The 21,860-nt window shown below is 39.2% G+C and overlaps 1 protein-coding gene across 1 annotated transcript in view; it reads right to left on the reverse strand.

Annotated features, from left to right (window-relative positions):
- Window positions 1-13,621, reverse strand: part of ZYG11B (zyg-11 family member B, cell cycle regulator) — an 86,589-nt gene extending 72,968 nt beyond the window's left edge. Inside the window, exon 1 of the mRNA XM_040627295.1 lies at window positions 13,410-13,621. Within this exon, the coding sequence (XP_040483229.1) occupies window positions 13,410-13,439 (30 nt within the window). The 5' untranslated portion in view covers window positions 13,440-13,621. The remainder of the gene's footprint in view (window positions 1-13,409) is intronic.
- Between the last annotated feature and the right edge of the window lie 8,239 nt (window positions 13,622-21,860).

Below are 21,860 nucleotides of genomic sequence, written 5' to 3' on the forward strand. Positions count from 1 at the left end.
ATTTTTCTGGATATGAAAAATTTAATAATAATAAAAACACCCACACTCTTGACCCAGTACCTCTTCATTTGGTAGAATTTACCTAAAAAATGGTAAATAATCAGAGATACTAACGAAGGTATTAACATAAAGGGACTGATCACAGTTTTTCTGACAAAAAAACATCCACACATACAAATGTCTAAAATAGGAGGGAATGGTAAGCAAATCACGGTATATCAATTCTATATAATATTACACAACAATATTTATGTTTCTGAATAACTTTTAATGGCAAAATGCTAAGTAAAAGATTATTAAGCTAAATAAAAACTGTATGTACCAGGATTTCAATTGAACATCCATACAGCCATAGGAAATTATTTCAGAAGATTAGAAAGCTACCTCTAAACTAAATATGTTGTGGTGTATCTATAGAGAAGAACAAGGAAAAGAGATGAAATAAAAAAGGATAGAGGGTGATATATACTATCAAGGGTAGGGGGATGTGCCATAGAGGAACACACAGGGGAAAAAATGGCAGTGGTCATGTTCTATTTCTTAAGTTGGGATGTCAGGTTTTCAGGTATTTGTTTATTGTTTCATGACTTACATAAATGTTTCATATGGCTTTCTGAATATATCAAATTATTAAAAATGGAAAAAAGACAAAAATGCAAATTAGTGGAAATGAAAAAAAGCTGTTTCTGCCTTTTTTTTTTAAAGATTTTATTTATGTATTTATTTGATATGAGGGGGAGGAGCAAGCACAAGCAGAGGGAGCAGCAGGCAGAGGGAGAAGCAGGCCACCCGCTGAGCAAGGAGTCTGATGTGGGGCTTGATCTCAGGACCCTGGGATCATGACCAGAGCCAAAGGCAGCCAGCCGCTTAACCGACTGAGCCACCCATGTGCCCATTTCTGCTTTTCAAATATTATAAGATAACCAAGAAACTGTCATTTTATCAAAGATGATATTTTTCAATATGTATATTCAAACTAAAATAGACATTTTTATTAGACTGAGTAACATTTTAATTTTGAATGAAAACATTTACATATATACACACACATACATATGCACACTTATTATTCCTAAATTGGCCATAATGTAACTTTTCACCACTGCTCTCACCCTTCCCCTACATAGTCTTACATTCCCCAGAGGTTTTAGCATCTGATAATGATGGACTGGGTTGCAAAGGAGTCTTGGGAGGATTTTCTGAGGAAAGGCAGAGGAGCAGCTATGATGTATAAGGGAAGCAGACAAGAAATAAAAAGATACTTTTGAGAAGCATATCTGTGAACTCTGTTCTACTTTACAATGTTCCAAAATTTGCAAATAGAGACTTAAAAGAGTTATTTCGAAATGACTTTTTGGCTGCGGAGGATTATGTTCCATGGATTATGACACTGCTGAGACTAGATATATAGGTCACAACTTAAACAGTTATATATATATAAGCAATTAAAGAATTTCTCCTACTAGTAAAGGTAGGTGTATACACATCTCTTCTCTTCTGCTCCTGCCTTTAGATATCACAGAGCAAGGCCTTGAAGGAACAAAACAGAGGAAAAGGATGACTAAAATGAAAGGTCAGAAGAGGTCTTGATATGACATTACCTAGGGGAGACACAGAAGGCTCCCAGATGTTGAAAAAAAGAAAGAGAGAGAGAAAATAGTAGGAATTTTCATCAATATACATCTGTCTGGCACTTCAGTTTATAAAGCCTTTTCAAAACAATCATGACGACTCTGTGAGTTATGGAGAATAGAAATTATTTCTGTTAGGAACCTGAGGTTTAGAGAAATGTTTACCAGTGGTACCCATGCTCCCTTTCTTTATATATGCCGTTCCCTCTTCCTAGGATGCCCTTCTGCATTTGTCCATGTATCAAATTCCTATTCATACTACAAGAGCCAGTATCTATGTCCACTCCTCTATGATGTCCCTCATAAACCAAAACACAGGCAGATATAATCACACTACACTTTGTATAGAGTTCTATTACAGTTAATCTACTTTTGCTTACATGGCTGACTCCCCCTCTAGATATGAGTCAAGAAAAGTAGTTCTCAAAATTTTTTTTTTCCTGTGGCCCACTTAGGTGAGGCAAAAAACTTCATAGCCTACCCATCCCTCTGGTTCCCAAGTTCCAGCTGGAAAGAGTGTTAACAATGAAGTATCATTACAAAGAAATTTTATAAATATCTGGTTTAACAACAAGAAAATGAATATTTCCTATTTCATTAACAACACTGTCAAAGTCTATATTTGGAAAGATTTTTGTCAAAAATATTACTAATGCAAATATACATCATCACCATACACTAGATTAACAAAATAAAACAAATGATATCAATAATAAAGCTAAATTAATGACAATTCATAATTAAGATACAAAACTAGCAACCATAAAAAAAAACTACCAACTCAAGACAACACTGCTGATGCACTGATTACAAAGCTCTCTTCCAAGAAATTACAGGAATTCCAAAAAGCTACATTTGTACACATGTAGTAGGAGCTTTGTAATACGTTCAAATGTCAGACTTCTTCATAAAAGACTAGAGCCTTCAATAAACTCGTAATCTGCTAACTTTAGCTTTCTGATTACTAAATTGTAGTAATTCTTAGTAACTAAGTAGTTCTCTAGTATGGAGCCTTTAGTTTACAAAAATTAACGCCTGGGGAACTACATCATTTACCAGCCCCTAGGAGTTAGGAAAGGAGTTTTAGAACAGTTCATCATCTATCAGAAGGAATTCAATGTCTCAAATACTGAAAATGACTGGGGTTGAGACCCACGCCCTATCCATTTTTGTGTCCCCTACTCTGGTACAGAGCAAATGAGTGGTGTCTACTGAGTATGTGACTACATGAACTACCTATAAGCAGATTCCCTGCTTTTACACTCGGAACTGAAGCCCCATAAAATGTACCCAATAAATTATTTCTTGAATGAGTTAGTAAATTACTAGATTGTAACTTGTCTCAAAATTCATTTTATTTCTCCTATTGACACTACTTCAGGAAATAGCTGATATAAAAAGTATTAAAATTGCTTTAATTCCTCAAGACAGACCTTGTGGGTTTCAGGATCACTGAATACTGAGGTCTCTCTTTTGGTTAATTATAAGGAAAAATATACTTCATGGATGATGCTGGTAACAATGTCTTACAGTAAACAAAGCAAGCTCATATCCTTTATTTCATTTGATACAATAATCTTATGAAATGAAAGGAGAAATATTACAAATTTCATTTTACAGATAAGGAAGCTGAGCCACAAAAATAAAGTGCTTTTCCCAGAGGCACTGTGGTTAATAGGAAGAATACTGGACCTAGATTTGAATTCTAGGTGTTACTACACTACAAAGTATCTAGCTTTTCTGACCTTTAGTTCTGTCCTCAGTAGAATAGGGATAATACTGCTACTTACTTCATGATGCTATTGTCAGGATGAAGTGAGAAAGTATGTTTAAAACCTGATCAGCACAATGCCTGATAGGGTAATTACTCAGTAAATATTCCCTTCCTACTAGCAATGACCTCACACAAGTAATATAAACTTAAGTTTCAGACACATAAGACAGCAGGTTCATGGTTGTAAATTCTCAAGGGAGACTATTCCCATCCAGAGTCCATATCAGGACAATTAAGCTTGTCTCCCTACACCTCCAGGGTGTAGGCATTTTAGGATCCTGGCTTTTTGTAATTGGCTCAGTTCTAACTCATGTGAATCAGGCTCAAAATCTCATTTCCTACCTGAAATATTCCTAAACCTGACAAACCCTCCAAAAGAAGACAAATGGCTCTGATAGTGCCCCCCCCCCCTTTTTTTGGTATACCCGGATGATTTTTTTTCTTAAGACTGGGCCAGAAACCAGTGACTACAAAGATTACAAACTTGATAATTTTATGATTAAAAATAGTTTATTGACATCTCTCTGGAGGATTGTGTAATACTGTTCTGAAAAGTGGTGGTTTGGGAGGCACCTGGGTGGCTCAGTCGTTAAGCGTCTGCCTTCAGCTCAGGTCATGATCCCAGCGTCCTGGGATCGAGCCTGTGGGGAAACTGCTTCTCCCTCTCACACTCCCCCTGCTTGTGTTCCCTCTCTTGCTGTCTCTCTCTGTCCAATAAATAAATAAAATGTTAAAAAAAAAAAAAAGAAGAAGAAGAAAAGTGGTGGTTTGGGAGTCAGCCTGCCTAAAGTGCCAGCTCTACGACTTACAAAATGATATAATCTTAGGCAGAGTACCTAATCTCCCTGCACCTCAGTTTTATGATCTATAAAATGCAGACAATAACAGTATTTACATCATAAGATTATTGTCAGAATTAAATAAATTCTAAGTGTAAACCACTTAGAACAGTGACTGATGTAACAGCCCAGTAGATACTACCTCTTATTATAGAATATAAACTCTACAGAACAAAACTGTGTTTTGTTCACTGATATATTCCCAGAGCCTAAAATAATACGTACTACATAGTGGGCACTAAATGTTTATTGAACGAACAGAAGAACATTCAAGCACAAATTTATTGTTAGGTGTATTTAAAATACTTTTGCGCCTAGATAAAAAGACTATCTATCCATAAAGAAATATCAAGTCCTAAGGCTAGCCCTGAAATTAAAGCGTGGAAATGAAAGGCAGACAAGTATCATGAGTTCATGAGTATAAGAAACTTCAGATATTGGACAATCTTTGACTCCTCATTTTAGTAGTACTCCATGGGAAACCTCTTCTAAGTTCATTAGTTTTGGGTTTTTTGGTTTTTGTATTTTCTACTACTGATTCAACCAAGTCAGATTTCTAGCAATAAACATCTAAGATAACCTTAGATATGATCTAAACCCTTCATCTTCTCCTTCCCCAAACATTATCATTTTACAAATGAAGAAGAAGGTCAAGAAGGTAATACCAAGGGCACAGATATACTGTGTTCGAGGGTACAGATATATCAAACTATTTGGAATGGACTAGGGGGACTTACTTTTCTTTTTTAAAAACCATCAACTACTCCTTAAAGATCCCTAGATGCCAGATAAAAACGCAGATAAGGCAAGCTTCTTGCATGTATCACTGCAAGGCCTGGCCAGTGTGGCAAACAGCTATATGCTAAAGGGCAAGGAGCCAGAGTTCTATCTAAAAAAGATCAAGGTAAATAAATCCCCTTCTTTCCACCTTAACTCATGTAATAAAACAACCTAAGAAACAAAACAAAAACTCAGGTCAGTAATCACTGTACATATGATCATAGGAATCGTGAACTCAAAGAGATACTTCAGCATTATTTTTCTCTTAACTGCTAGCATGAGTTTTGAAATATAATATGGTAAACAGAGAAGCCAGGTTAATAATGGAAAGAACACTGGGCTTGCAGTCAGTGCTGGCTCTACTACTTACTAGCTGTGTGATCTTAGGAAAATAAATTAACTTCTCAGTTTTCTTATCTGTAAAATTGTTGCTAAACTTCTATGTTGACTACTTTACAAAATGGTGATGAAGAATAAATGAGATGTGTATATGAAAATGCCTTTAAAATACTAAAGTACTATGCAAGTATTACCATAACCAAAATTTTTTGGTGTGAAAAGCTGGGTAATATATTCACGGACGTAATAGTTCATGTGCCCTGATCCCACAGTACCATAGCTAATAGAATATATCTACTATAATAATTTACCTTTAACTTCCTAGAATCTTAAGAGGTGGAAGGGATCACAGAGAAGATTCAATACAACATTTTCATTTTAGGGATTTTTAAACGGAGGCATAGAGAGGTAAAACGATTTGCCAAAGGTTACAAGTTCTACAAAAAGAAAAAAACTGATATTATATAACCAAGAACATTCAAACTTTAAAAATGTCCTTAGAAAAGGAGAATATGACATTGCACAGGCATTAAGATGCTGGAGAGCTAAGAAAAATGTTTGTACAAGGGAGAACTAGAGATAGGAAAAAAGAAAAAACAGAAGATCTTTATACAGAGCTAACAAAATGTTTAAATAATTAACCACTCCTGGGGCGCCTGGGTGGCACAGCGGTTAAGCGTCTGCCTTCGGCTCAGGGCGTGATCCTGGCGTTCTGGGATCGAGTCCCACATCAGGCTCCTCCACTATGAGCCTGCTTCTTCCTCTCCCACTCCCCCTGCTTGTGTTCCCTCTCTCGCTGGCTGTCTCTATCTCTGTCAAATAAATAAATAAAATCTTTAAAAAAAAAAAAATTAACCACTCCTCTAGATTTACAAGTAACTCATTCTTTACTATCTGTGTTTAAATATTCTATTCTCTGGAAGGACATCTCCACAAATTATAGACAAATAATTTGAAAGTGTTTATACAAAAAGACATTGCTTAGCAATCCATCGTGAAATCATTTGGCTTCCTCCCCAATTCTTNTGCTGAACTGTTCTAGACAAAAACATACATATATTCCAGGTCAAAAGTATCACTTGGGCTAGTAAGAGAAAAACTATCTGATCCAACACTTCTTGCCCACCAAACCTCTTTTTCCCCTCAGGGCACCTACACAGAGTATTCATCTTTTTTCCCATCTTTCATAACTCACATCTCAGTTAACACTACCTTATCATGTTCTCTACAAAGTGCACAGACTCTTTTACTGAACAAATATTTATCTACTTACTATGTCTCACGCATTATGCTAAGTGCTCAAAACATGAAGTTGAAAAAACACAGTACTGTCCTTGTCCTCAGAGAGCTCGCAATATGGAGAGACAGCCACCTTCCTTAACCAACAATGTCAAGTACAGGAGAGAGAGAAAAGAGTAAGCCAAGGCTGCCTGGAGGTAAGTGAAGGCTTCACAAAGGAAATAGGCCTTAAGGGGATGCTGAAGGCTTAAAAGTCAAGAAGGACAGCATTCTAGACAAAAGGATCAGTGTAAGCAAAACTTAGAGCCACAAAAAACTCATAATGTGTGCTCAGTATTACTGAGCATAAAATGCAAAGACTTTTCTCATAAAATAATCAGATCATTGGATTAAAAAGGTCCTAGTATACTATGCAAAACACATTCATTTAGCAACTATTTGCTGAGCCCCTACTATGTGCTAGACACTGCCAACTACATACGATATAGATCTTTGTAGACCCATTGTTGTCCACATATATGGTTACCACCTCAGTTGTGCAGTACAACCTGTGTGGCCCTAGCAACCCTATAAGACCGCTATAAACTAGTGGGACCCTAACTGCAGATTCCTTAAGTACGGTAGAGTCCACAAATTCACACAAGTATGCTCTGTATACAATAAAATTTTGAAATATACACTATTTTCAATGCTGTTAAAATTAAAAGTGCAGTATCATTTTAAAAGTTAAAAATAGAACTACCCTGTGATCCGGCTATCACACTACTGAGTATTTACCCAAAGAACACAAAAACACTAATTCAAAGGGATACATGCACCCCACACTTATAGCAGCATTATTTACAATAGCCAAGACATGGAAGCAGCCCAAGTGTCCATCAATTGATGAATGGATAAGGTAAGATGTGATATGTATACATGCACGCATGCGTGCGCACACACACGCGCATACACACACCAGAATACTACTCATCCATAAAAAAGGAACAAAATCTCACCATTTACAACGACATGGAGAGAGCTAGAGAGTATAATGCTAAGTGAAATAAGTGAGACAGAGAAAGATGAGTATCAAATGATTTCACTCATGTGAAATTTAAGAAGCAAAACAAAAAAGCAAAGGAAAAAAACAAGAGAAAGAGAGAGTCAAAGCAAGAAACAGACTTTTAATTACAGAGAACAATCTGATGATTACCAGAGGGGAGGGGATGGGAGTATGGGTTAAATAGGTGATGGAAATTAAGGAGTGCACTTGGTGTGATGAGCATCAGGTGATACACGGGAATTGTTGAATTACTATATTGTACACCTAAAATTAACCTAACACTGTCTATTAACTAACTGGAATTAAAATGAAAACCTAAAAACAAAACAAAAAAACTACAAAGAAATGCAGTGATAGTTATATCCAATTTGACTTTTCATTTATTGGAAATGAACTATTTATACTTCCAGTATTTTATTTGTGGAGACAGGCTTACAAGTAGCAGCATGCAATCATTCCTTTTGTCACTTAAAAATAAAACAGAACAATTAAAAAACTTTTTGATTTTTCAGGTACAAAAATGCAAGAGTTCCAAATTTAAGGTTAAAAAGTCAGTTCTTACCTATTTTGATGCCGTAAACATGATTTCAATCTACGCTGTAATATATACTCATTTGAAAATATGACAAATAATGCTTTATCTTATGTTAATGTGTCATTTGTTAAACAGGAAAAGGCTGAAATTTGTTTTAATATATTTTGTTCAATATATTATTAAGTAATTTAAAAATAAAGTACATTTTACTTAAAATTATTCCCTAGGGGCGTCTGGGTGGCACAGCGGTTAAGCGTCTGCCTTCGGCTCAGGGCGTGATCCCAGTGTTCTGGGATCGAGCCCCACATCAGGCTCCTCCGCTATGAGCCTGCTTCTTCCTCTCCCACTCCCCCTGCTTGTGTTCCCTCTCTCGCTGGCTGTCTCTATCTCTGTCAAATAAATAAATAAAATCTTTAAAAAAATAATAATAATAAAATAAAATAAAATTATTCCCTATACCACACAAAATTATTTTAAAAAAATGAGATTGGGAAGTGCTGATTCTTTTTACATGACCTAATATATGGCCTTTGGGAGACCTACTATTTGTAAATAAAGGACTTTGGTACGTAAATTTACTTTTATATTCTCACAAATCCCTAACAGCAACATATATGAAAACTGAGTCCCAGTGAGCAAAATTGCAAAGCTATTAGTGATTCTGTGCTTCTTTTACAACTCCATAGTAATGCCTCTATAGAAAATTCACTTAGCCAAAAAGTGGTGTACTCTGGCACCACTCTAACTTTGTATTTTATTTCCTTATATTCTCCTTCCTCCAGTTTAAATCACCACCACCATAACAAGCTTAGGGTGAAAATTCACACACTTATTTTCACCTAGACTAGTGCAATAGCTCTTTCCACACCAAAACATGTTTCATACTGATTTAGAGTGATAATCTTCAAAATCTCTTAATTATGATATTCCTTCACACAAGAAAACCTTTCAAGGTACTCTGGGTCTTTACAGTGAGGCCAAAACTCCTAAGCGTATAACTCAAGGTCCTCCACAATCTGACCCTAGGCTCACCTAGTCTCATCCTCTCCTGCATCCTCAATACTAGAGCCACCCATTTCCCAGAATACATCATGCCTGCTTAGGTCCCACTTTTTATGCTCAAGCTGGTCCCTTTGCCAAGAATGGCCTTCCTTCCCAAACTCTTATCCAATAAAACCCCACTTGTTAAAACCCCCAATTCAAATGTCCCTTTTTCAACAATGCCTCCCTGAATTTCTGAGCATCCCCAAAGTCATTTATTCATTTAACAAATATTTATTGAGCACTTACAATGCACCAGGAGGCTGTATGTAGTGTTAAAGATACAACGGTGAGCCAAACAAACGTGGTTTCTACCTTCACAGAGCTAGTATATTTCTCATTGCGTTGCTATGAGGATTAAATGAGATAAAATATATAAAGCACTTAAAACGGCACTTAAAATTCACAGTCATGTTCAATAAATATTAGCCTAACATACTATTTAAAATAGTTGCCACACAGTCATATACCTTTGACTCTTAAACAACACAGGTCTGAATTGTGTGGGTCTAATTATACACAGATTTTTACAGTATGGTACTGTAAATGTATTTTCTCTTCCTTATGATTTTCTTAGCAACATTTCTTCTCTATCTTATTATATGAATACAGTTCATAACGCATACAACATACAAAGTATGCATTAATTATTTATGTTTTTGGTAAGGCTTCAGGTCAACCGTAGGCTATTAGTAGTTAAGTTTTTGGGGAGATAAGTTATACTGGGATTTTTTTTTTTTTTTTTAGATTTTTTTTTATTTATTTGACGGAGAGAGAGACAGGCAGCGAGAGAGGGAACACAGGCAGGGGGAGCGGGAGAGGAAGAAGCACGCTCCCAGCGGAGAAGCGCGATGTGGGGCTCGATCCTAGGACTCCGCGATCACACCCCGAGACGAAGGCAGACGCTCAACGACTGAGCCACCCTGGCGCCCCTATACTGGGATTTTTGACTGCACAGAGGTTGATGCCCTTAACCCTGGCAATGTTCAAGGGTTAATTATACAATGTCACTTTATACTTTACTTGATTTCTTTCTTTTTAGCATTTATAACTGCTTCTCATTATAATTACAATTGATATGTATTCTATGAAAGAGGGTTACATAATAGAGGGGGTGTGACTTAGGGGTTTTTTTAAGGGGTAAGCAAGGCAGATGAGGTTTCCCTGAGTTCCTTTAGCTGAGACCTTCAGGATATGCAGTGTTAAGCAGGCAAGAGAGAAGTACCACCATGGGTCATTCACTGTGCCAGTCTTCCTATCTGGTTTTCCACAATACAATTCCTATAATTTAATCTTTCAGTTTTCTTCCTAAAAGTAAAATTCTGAGAAGCCAGCCCTGACTATCCCATACCATGATCCCACAACTTTTCCTTTCTTAGCACGCTTTGCATTTAAAATTACTCTTTTTGCTGGATGTCTAGATTGTCCACACACACAATATACAAAAAGTCAGGGACCATTATCTGTATTATTTGTAATATCCCCAGTGCCAACACAGTCAGTGGCACTCAAAAAAAATTAAGAATAAAAAGTAAGAACTAGGGGCGCCTGGGTGGCTCAGTCGGTTGAGCATCAGACTCGCTTTAGGCTCAGGTCATGATGTCGTGGTCGTGGGATTGAGCTCCGCGTAGGGCTCTGAGCTCAGCGTGGAGCCTGCTACAGTTTCTCCCTCTCTCTCTCTCTCTCCTTCCCGTTCACTCTCTCTCTCTCTCAAATAAATAAATAAAATTTTTAAAAAAGTAAAAATTACATCTTAAACCTGTGGTTCTCAAAGTACTGGTCATAGAACAGGAAGATAAGAATGACATGAGTACTTGTTAGAAATGCAAACTATGAGGCCCTACTCCAACGTAATAAACTCAGGAAGTGGTGGCACAAATCCTCCAGCTGATTCTGATTTATGGTAAAGTCTGAGAACCCTTGTTTTAGACATCTTAACTATTCACAACACAACAATGAAAATTTTGAAAAATATAAAATACAAAGCTTTATAATAATGTTTAACTCTATTTGCTGAGTGCCTACTACATATATTGTACGAGGAAATAGACTAGCCTCTACCGGTAATTCTTAGCTCATAATAAGTAATATTTTGCATTCTCTTCACTTCTCGCAGACATACACTCTTACTCTGCATGTATGTGTTTTACCAAGTAAAGAAAATCAAGTTAGCTGCAGGCAAAGTCAAAATTATACTCATGCCTAATATATCTTTCTAGTCACATTTCTTACTATACATTCTCATTTCCTCATCTCTCCATGCTAAATAAAGGTAATCTACCTACAATACATCCTAATTACTTTCTACTCACATTCACAACAAAGCATTCTTTGCCTTCCCAAAATGATCTATATAAATCATATTCATCTTTCAGTACCAGCTCAAATGACACCTTTAGGTCCTAAATGCTCAGAAAGAGCTTAAATCTTCTCCCTTTGTACTCATAATTTCATTCTCAGTGAGAGGGCCAATGCTTCCAAAAACCTAGAAATCTGGTGTCTTAGGCAGGACAACTTACTTTATTCTAAAGAGATCATTGCATCTTACTAAATTTATTTTTTGCACCAAAAAAAAAAAATTCTCCTGAACTCACTCTTTCTATGTAGTCCTCTAGTTGTCTCAAATCTCAGTTTAAGATCATACTTGTCTGATAGGAAAATGAGACCACAAAGTGAATCATTCAAGCACGCATATGGCCTGGCACTGGGAATAATAGGAATAAGTAGGCACAGCTTCTGCTGCCTAGAACACATTTCAGGGGGAGAAACAGGTTACCACACAAAGGTGGTGTGATGGTTTGGGTATGTGAAGGGTTGTTGTCGAGGTAGACACAGAAGAACCACCGAAAGATGCAGTGAGTTAGGGAAAGTTCACAAATTAAATGATTTTATAATAAGCCACTTTCCTAAAAAATGAATGGGGTAAAAACAAAAACTGACTAACCTCCTAGAGCATGATTACCAGGACTTAGTATTGACTAGAGTATTTTATTCCCCCCAGAGACCAAAATTTAGATTGCTGATATGATCAGCAATGTGTTTATTAAATGTACTGCAAACCATGTGTAACCCAACTCAATGAAAAACCAACTGAAGCCTCAACTTATTTTGAAACAGGAAGGAGAAAATTTGCAAATATTAAGGGTCTCTCAACTAAAGGCAGAGAGGACAAAACAAACGATGGTATTAGAAGGTACTAAAGAGACTGGCATAATCTGATGGCCAACCCTATTTTCAGTCTTCAGATGCCCTGGTCTCTGCCTCCAAACAAAAACAAGTCGTTTGTTCTGAGTAATAGTTAAGCCTGCAAACAAATATTTTTAAATTTCCCAAGCTATATGTACCTCCACATTAAAAGACACTCAAAATAAAAATACGTTTCAAAACATGTGTAATTATTTGTAAAAGGCTAGGTATCTCAAAAGGTCATAGGACGGATGCGGGCTGTTACCCCATGCTTCACTCCAAAACACACTATCACCCAGGTTTTGCAATAACACTAGGCAATAAGGCGTCCAGGCTCTCGCCAATACTCCCCATCTCCCCCTTCCCCTCTACAAAATAGAAAAAGAAGAAAGCCTACAAATCCCTATCTGCCCGCCCCACTATTCCTGGGAAGCAATCGCCCTCAAATTGTTCCTGCATAGACCCCTGAAGCCTTAGAAGGAAATGGGGACAGCTGTGAGAGCGGGGGAGAAAGGACATCCGATTAAGGGGGAGAGGAAATGTGACTGGTAGAGGACGAAGGGGAGAAAGGATACGGAGAGGAAGGGGCAGTGGAGATAAAATGATGAAAGGGTGTAAGAAGCGAGAGCAAAGAGCAGGAGCGAAAAATAGGGAGGAAGAAGCGAGGAACAAAAATCCCCAAAGAGAAAAAAGCAAAATGGTAGAAGAGAAAAGGAAGGTCGGGTTAAAGGACGAGGAGGGGGCGGCAAAGGGGAACGCGAAAGAAGCTGTCACTGGGGGTGATAAAAAAGGGTGTCACCGGGAAGGAGAGCTGGGGGGGAGGGATGTCACACCAGCAGGTGGACGGGGAACGGGGAAAAGGAGAAGCCAGGCGTCGAGAGGGAGTAACAAGGGGGTGAGATAAAGGCAGGGGGCAGAGGGGGCACCGAGCTAGGGAGGGGCAGGCCGCGGGGGCTAGGGTGGCGGGTGGCTGCGGCTGAGGCAGGCCTCGTTCCCTCACCATGGCTGCGCCGGCCTGGTCCTCGGGCATGCAGCCTCTGTCCTGGGTTCGGCGGCGGGCCGGGCCTGAGCCCGCCCCCAGGCTGAGCCGGCGCGGGGGCTCCAGGAGGCTCCGGGAAGCGGCGGCTCCGGGCTTGGCCCAGGCCTCGGCCTCCTTCCCTCAGAAGCTGGAAGTGCAGCAGCCGCAGCCGCAGCCGCAGCCCGATCCGGAGCGCAGACTCCGCCCCCGCGAGGCCCCGCCCCTCACTGGCGAGCGGCGTTTGGACCCGCCTCCGCCCTCACTGCGCAGACTCAGTCGAGGTGTTGCGACCGCGCGCCTGACCTCTGGGTTCTGCCCCTTGCCAGGCCCTTAAAGGAGCCACACCCCCTCAAATCCTAGTTTCCCTCTAAAAATAAAAGCTTTGGATATTACATCATAACAAGAGATTGGAGCACTCACTCCTTTCAGTAATTTATAGGCCCTTGCGTTTCCGGTTCATTGTCATTCCGTTACCATTGTCATAATTCTTGGTGATTTCCATTCTCTTAATTTCTTTCAATGCCCTCAAATCTCAGGTTCCTCTCCACTAGGGATCACCCTTGCCTCAGCCTCTCATTTCCATGCTCTTATCTTAGATCGCATTACCAGTAATTGTAACCCCTGTATAATCTCAATTTTAATCATCCAACTCTCCTATCACAACCCCTTTCATTTCTAGCTGTCTTTCTCTAATACCCTAATTCAAAACTTCTTCAACTCCTCCAAGACTCAAAATCCACTGATCCTACTAACTTTTCACTGTTTCTTACATGGCCTTTATATCCTCACCTCCGAACGTGACTGTCCTTGAGTTTAGATTCTGTTGTCCATCATGAAAACCATTCCTAGGTATTAGCTTTCATTTCTCCAATCCTGCTCTCCTTTCCTTGTGCTCACTTGATGAAACTAATCCTAAACCTGCAGCAAAACCGAGGAGAGTGGAGAAAAATCCAGAATCATACTGATGGGCTCTCTTTAAATCTGATAATCTATTATCCTCAAATAGGCCCCTAATGCTTACCTACATTTCTCCAGTTCCACACCACTGTACCACTGTACTAAATGACTATTTCATATTTTTCCTTTTTTTTATATATCTTTTCAAACTTTCCTCCCTTGTCCTCACTTTACTGATGATTTTGCCACTAATGCACTGAGAAAATGAAGCCAAAAAAAAAAGAGAGAGAAAGAGAGAGAACATTCACAAGTTCCTCACCAGCCACGATGACTTCCAGCCTGCCTCTAACTGCTCTGCCTGTAATTCTGCTCCTATACTCTGCCTTCCTTTTCTTAGTAGACATGAACCATTTGGTTTTTTCTTTTTTTAAGGATTTTATTTATTTGAGAGAGAGAGACAGGGAGAGGGAGGGGGGGAAGCAGGCTCCTCGCTTAGCAGCAAGCCCGATGTGGGGCTTGATCCCAGGACCCTGGGATCGTGACCTGAGCTGAAGGCAGATGCTTGACCAACTGAGCCATCCAGGCGCCCTGAACTATTTGACTTTTAACTGAGGTCAAACTCTCCTTAGTTCTTCTCAAACTACCTGTGCTAAAAGACTTCTTTTTTTCTCTGATCTCAAACCTAATTTTTGTAAAATGCAATAAAAATTAATTACTAAAACAAATTAAATTTTAAAACAAACAAACAAAATGCAAGCCCAGGTCATTTTTTACCATCTTCACCATTTTTAAGTATGCAGTTCAATTACATTAAGTACGTTCACATTGTTGTGCTACCACCAACCACCATTCAGCTCCTGAACTATTTCCTCGCAAAACTGGAACTCTGTACCCATTAAACAATCACCCCTTATTCTCTCCTCCTCCAGCCCCTCACACCACCATTCTACTTTCTGTATCTATGAATTTGACAACTCTAGGTCAGACTTTTTGTTATTAAATTCCACAGACAAAATTTTTCTGTTAAATTGCTATAAAAACTTCTAGGGGGGCACCTGGGTGGCACAGTGGTTAAGCGTCTGCCTTCGTCTCAGGGCGTGATCCCAGCGTTCTGGGATGGAGCCCCACATCAGGCTCCTCTGCTATGAGCCTGCTTCTTCCTCTCCCACTCCCCCTGCTTGTGTTCCTTCTCTCGCTGGCTGTCTCTATCTCTGTCAAATAAATAAATAAAATCTTTAAAAAAAAAAAAGAAAGAATGGAGCCATAGTTGATCTGTAATCATTGACACAGAATAGAAAGTCTGAAAATATATCCAAATATTCATGGGAATTTAGTGTGATAAAGGTAAAATTTTAGGCCAGTAAAAAATAAATAAAAAATTTAGGCCAGTAAAAAATAAATAATATATTAGTATTTTTCGTGTTAGAATAACTGCATAGCCATCTAGGAAAAATTGACTTGGATCTACACCTCACACTACTTACCAAGATAAATTTCAAATACATCAAAGATTTAAATGTAAAAAAATGAAACTAAAAAATACTTGATGGGGCACCTGGGTGGCTCAGTCAGTAAAGCGTCTGCCTTAGCTCAGGTGATGATCCCAAGGTCCTGGGATCAAGTGCCACATCAGGCTCCCTACTCAGCGGAGAATCTGCTTCTCCCTCTCCTTCTGCCTCTGCCTTCCCCTCCCCCCCACCACCACCACCCGTGTTCTTTCTCTCTCTCTCTCAAAATAAATAAATAAAATCTTTTTAAAAAAATACATGCTGGAACCATTGGAAAAATTTTTATAATCTTGAAATAAGGAAGGTCTTTTAAAATAAAATACAAATTAGGGGCGCCTGGGTAGCGCAGCGGTTAAGCGTCTGCCTTCGGCTCAGGGTGTGATCCCAGCGTTCTGGGTTCGAGCCCCACATCAGGCTTCTCCACTGGGGGCCTGCTTCTTCCTCTCCCACTCCCCCTGCTTGTGTTCCCTCTTTCTCTGGCTGTCTCTCTCTGTCAAATAAATAAATAAAATCTTTTTAAAAAAATAAAATAAAATACAAATTAAGGGATGCCTGGGTGGCTCAGCTTGTTAAGTGGCTGCCTTGGGTTCCGGTCATGATCCCAGTGTTGTGGGATCAAGTCCCACCTTGGGCTCCTGGCTTATTGGGGAGTCTGCTTTTCCCTCTGTCTGCAGCTCCCCCTGCTTGTGCTCTCTCTCTCTGACAAATAAATAAATAAATAAAATATTTTTAAAAATATATAAAAATTAAATAGAGGGGCACCTGGGTAGCGCAGTGGTTAAGCATCGGCCTTCGGCTCAGGGCGTGATCCCAGCGTTCTGGGTTCGAGCCCCACATCAGGCTCCTCCGCTAAGAGCCTGCTTCTTCCTCTCCCACTCCCCCTCCTTGTGTTCCCCCTCTCTCGCTGGCTGTCTCTCTCTGTCAAATAAATAAATAAAATCTTTAAAAAAAAAATTAAATAGAATATTTTTTAAAAATGTGGTTGTTATAAAAGATCAACAAATTTAACTATGCAGAAATAAAAAAATGTTTGTAGGGCAAAAGCCACCTTAAGAAGAGTAAGATGACAAATGACTATAAGCATGTTTGCATTTCATATCATAGGAAATCAATAATTTTCATATTTATATACAGAGTGGAAATCATGAGGTGGAAATCAGAGTAAAAATACAAGGGAAGGCAGGTGGAGGATGGGCTAAATGGGTGATAGGTATCACTTGTTGTGATGAGCACTGGGTGTTGTATGTAAGTGATGAACCACTGAATTCTACTCCAGAAACCAATATTGCACTAAATGTTAACTAACAAAATAAAAAAAAAAAAAATCCAAGGGGAAAAATATGCAAAAGACATACTGATAGTTCATAGAAAAAGAAATAGAAATGGCTCTTAGATGCTTACTGTTATTTGTAATAAGAGAAATGTAAATTAGAATTTGTTTGAAATGCTAGTTTTCGTCTATCAGATTGACCAATATCTACAAGACTGACAAGATGCAGGGGTGGCGGGGGCAGTTTGACATGTACTCTTCTCTTTTGTTTGTGGGAGTTTAAATTGGAATGACTATGGAAGACACTTTGAGGGTGGTATTTATCAAATTTTTATTTTATTTTTTTAAGATTTATTTGAGAGAGAAAGAGCAAGAGAGTGTGTGCTGGAGTGGGGGGAGGGGCAGAGAGAAACTTCAAGCTGATTCCCTACTGAGCCCTACAAAAGGCTCCAACCCAAGACCCTGAGATAGTGATCCCAGCTGAAACCAAGAGTCAGGTGCTCAACCAACTGAGCCACCTAGGTGCCCCTGTCAAATTTTTATTTTATTTTATTATTATTTTTAAAGATTTTTTAAATTTATTTGTCAGAGAGAGAGAGAAAGAGAGAGCACAAGCAGGGGGAGCAACTGGCAGAGCAGTAGAAAAAGAAGCAGGTTCCCCGCTGAGCATGGGGGGGGTGGGACTTGTTTCCAGGATCCTAGGATCCTGACCTGAGCTGAAGGCTGATGCTTAACTGACTGAGCCACCCAGGCGTCCTCCCATCAAATTTGACTCAGAAATTCCACTTCTAACAAGTTTTGTTTATATTAACAAAAAATTGGGAAAAACCTTAATTGTTTATTAATAAACTGGTTAAATAACAGTGTATTCCTACAATACATACTCTGCCATCACAAAGCAAGCTCTTTATGTAGTGATATAGAGCGATTTTCAAGATCTATTAAGTGAAAAAGTAAGGTCAAGATCTTAATGTATATTGCACACTGTCATTCCTGTAAGAAGTGATAGTAGTAATATTTTTACATCATTGCTTATACATGCAGAAAATATCCTTGGAAGAATTTAAAAGAAACTGATAGTATCAACCGTCCTATAGCGGCTGGAAAGGACAACTGGATGGCAGGAGACAGGTAGGAAGGAGACTTTTCATAATATAACCTATTGTATGTTTTGATTTTTTTTAGGCTTTTTTTTTTTGAAGATTTTATTTATTTATTTGACAGAGAGAGAGACAGCCAGCGAGAGAGGGAGCACAAGCAGGGGGAGTGGGAGAGGAAGAAGCAGGCTACCAGCAGAGCAGGGAGCCTGATGCGGGCGATCCCAGGATGCTGGGATCATGCCCTGAGCTGAAGGCAGACACTTAATGACTGAACCACCCAGGTGCCCCTCAGCTTTTTTTTTTTTTAAGTTTATTTATTTGTTTGTTTGTTTGTTTATGTAGTCTGTACACCCAACATGGGACTCGAACTCACAACCCTGAGACCAAGAGTAGCACACTCTGCCAACTGAGCCAGCCAGGTACCCCCTGTATCTTTTGATGTTTTTAATCATGAGGCTGTATTATTTATTCTAAAAGTAAATAAAATTTGAAAGATAATCATTTGGAGACACTTATTTATTTTGTAAGTAAAAATAATTTTTTTACAGTAAGGAATGACTTTATTGATGTTCCCAATTTTAAGAGCCCGACTGTCTTTTATTCTTGTTAAGTTAATGAGAACTAGATCAGTAGTTACTCATCATAAGTTTGGTGAATATCATAAGTTTGGTGAATCAACCTCCTTTGGCAAACAGCGTATAACTTTAAATGAACAAATACCATTTTCTACAACAAACATTCTAACAAACGTAGTTTCCTATAGCAATTCATAATCTCAAGGTCACAAATTGAGATTCTTTGAAACTATTAAAGTAAACCTTTTGATATTATTGGGAAGCTCTGTTCCTTTTGATAAACAAGGAAACTCAACTTTATGAGGAAAGATTAAATATAGCTTTAACTTAAATTCAAAGACAAATGGTACATAATTGTACACTATTCTTTCGTCTTATCTGTGTAAACAGAAGTTAATGGTTAATTCACTGTTTTACCCCTCAAAAACACTTGTACCCTTTCAAAATTCCTGCTTTGAGCTCGTGGCCTTTGGTCTTAATCTAAGTATAATCAAGGCCTTGTGGTTATTTCTTTATCCAGAAAGTAATTGTTTACAGAATAGGGACGATTCCTTCATATTCTTGAATGATAGCTACTCTTATTGTTACAAAGAGAATATCAATTTGTTCCATTTTGCTTTAGAAGATAGAGCTAGAGGCAAAGGGGATGGGAAGCTATAGGAAGGTAGATTTCAGTTCAACAATGGGAAGAACATTCTAAGATCGAGAACTGTCCCTCATGGAATGGGCCACTTGTGAGGTAATAAACTCCTAGTCACCAGAGATGTGAAAAAGAGGGCCGACTGACAGAATGTTCGGGATGGATAGACAGGAGTTCCATGGTTAGTTTAAAAATGAACTTGATGATTGTTCAGATTCCTTCTAATTCTAAAAGTGATTCAAAAAGTTAAATGGGAAAAGGCAAAAGCAAAGGATTCGTAATTTCAATACAACTCACTGATTTCAGAGGCAAGATTTCTTGTCACTTTTAATAGTCAGTGCCCTCAATCTTTAAGGGAGGGGACCATTCTAAAGGTCTTCTGTCTTTTGTGTTACCCTGTTGGATAATGAAAAAGACTCCCTGTTAAAAATAAACAAGTTTCTCCTTAATAAGGGAGAAAATAAACACTGAATATGATGAAATTTCAATGGGCTACTTCTGAGTATGAGGTGCTGAACTGCATTCCAACCACTCCGAACCCAAGATTCAGGGCAGAAGTTCCCAATAAGCATCATCTGTTAGGAAAAGTCCACCCTGGTTGGTGGATGGCTACTCTCTGTGTAGAATTAGGCAGTATCAAAGAGATGTTTTCAGGGCTGAACGTCGCAATCCAGATACTGATTCTAGCAATCCCTCACAAAGTCATAGCGGACAGTTTTTAGAAAGCAGTTTATCAGCCAGCCTCACATTTAATCCTCATAACAATCCCCTGGAGCTGATAGAAAAGGTTCATAACCTCATTTAATAGATGGGAAAACACAGGCTCAGAGATAGGAAACCCCACGAGTCAGCCATGAAAGAGCTAAATCTGAGCCCAGAACTCATTCCACCACCTCACAGCCCTTGGAGAGGATTGGAATTTCACTCTAGGATAGAAAGGACCATGGGAACAAGAGGTCTTTCTAGTGAGGAATTAATTTGTTGCTATAAGGTTTCTTAAACTTTAGTGTCTATTATAATCATCTACAGCACTTGTTAAAGCAGTTTGCTAGGTCCCTCCCCCAGAGTTTTTGATCCATAATGTCTGGGTTGGGGCTCAAGATTTTGCATTACTAGCACATTCCCAGGGGATGCCGATGACGCTGGTCCAGGGAGACACTGAGAGAACCACTCTTACTCTATCCTTCCTTTCTACTGTCTTCTGTCAAACGCCAGAAGGCAAATGAGGAAGATTTGAGCAGAAAAACAGAAGGGTTTTATACCTCTCCTGGCTGCCGCTAAGAGACAAGTGTGCTATCTCAGGATGAGACTGAGGAGCTGCCAGGAGTCAGAAGAGTTGAATGCTAGGCCCTGGCTAGGCCCTGACATTGGGGAGGTGGGATTTAATACCTTTAAGACCACTTGGATGGGGCACCTTGGTGGCTCAGTTGGTTAAGTGTCCGACTCTTGGTTTAGGCTTAGGTCTTGTTCTCACGGTTGTGGGATCAGGCCCTGCATTGGGCCCTGTACTCAGTGTGGAGTCTGCTTCAGATTCTCTCTCCCTCTCCCTCTCTCTCTCCCTCTCTCACAAATATATAAGTAAAATTTTAAAAAATTTAAACAAAGACCGCTTGGAACCCTGGGATGCTGAGGCCTTGGGCAAATCTTTCTTCTCTCTTGGGAGTCAGTTGATCTTCTGTAATATGCCCTATGGGGATGAGTGGTCAGGAGGGGTAACCTCCAAGGTCTCTGCCAGTTCGAAAATTCTGGTCTAGCTAGAATCTTGATTTCTCTAGGTGCCTATGCCTCCAGGGTGGACAGAGAGTAGCTAATATTTAACATAGGCCACAGGAACTCTGAGAAATCCGAGTGTGCATGGGAAATCCTCTTCATATGATGGCTCTGAGACCTCATGGGGGAGCTGGTGAGAACTCTGGACTACGAAATCAGAAATTCTGTCTCCAGAGAAGAGGACTGTGGGTTAAAAATCAATTAATTAAATATCTTCTTGTTCTGTCTTAATTAAAAAGGAACAATGAACAGAGGGTTTTGTACAGAAAGGAAACAAACTCCTCAGACCTATAAGTATAGTGATGTAAAACGAGCCTTCCCATATAACTAATCAGGCTAAGGCAGAGGTCTCCAGTAAGATTACATTTTACCATGCTCTCACTTTTAATGTAAGTTACAAGTCTTTCCTGTATTTTCCTGACCTTTTTTTTTTTCTAAAGATTTATTTATTTATTTGAGATAGAGAGCGGGGGGGGGGTGGCGGGCAGAAGGAGGGGGGTTTATTTGACAGAGATAGAGACAGCCAGCGAGAGAGGGAACACAAGCAGGGGGAGTGGGAGAGGAAGAAGCAGGCTCATAGCAGAGGAGCCTGATGTGGGGCTCGATCCCATAACGCCAGGATCATGCCCTGAGCCGAAGGCAGACGCCTAACCGCTATGCCACCCAGGCGCCC

This window comes from Ursus maritimus, unplaced genomic scaffold (assembly GCF_017311325.1).
Source record: "Ursus maritimus isolate PB19 unplaced genomic scaffold, ASM1731132v1 scaffold_12, whole genome shotgun sequence".
Taxonomy (NCBI): domain Eukaryota; kingdom Metazoa; phylum Chordata; class Mammalia; order Carnivora; family Ursidae; genus Ursus; species Ursus maritimus.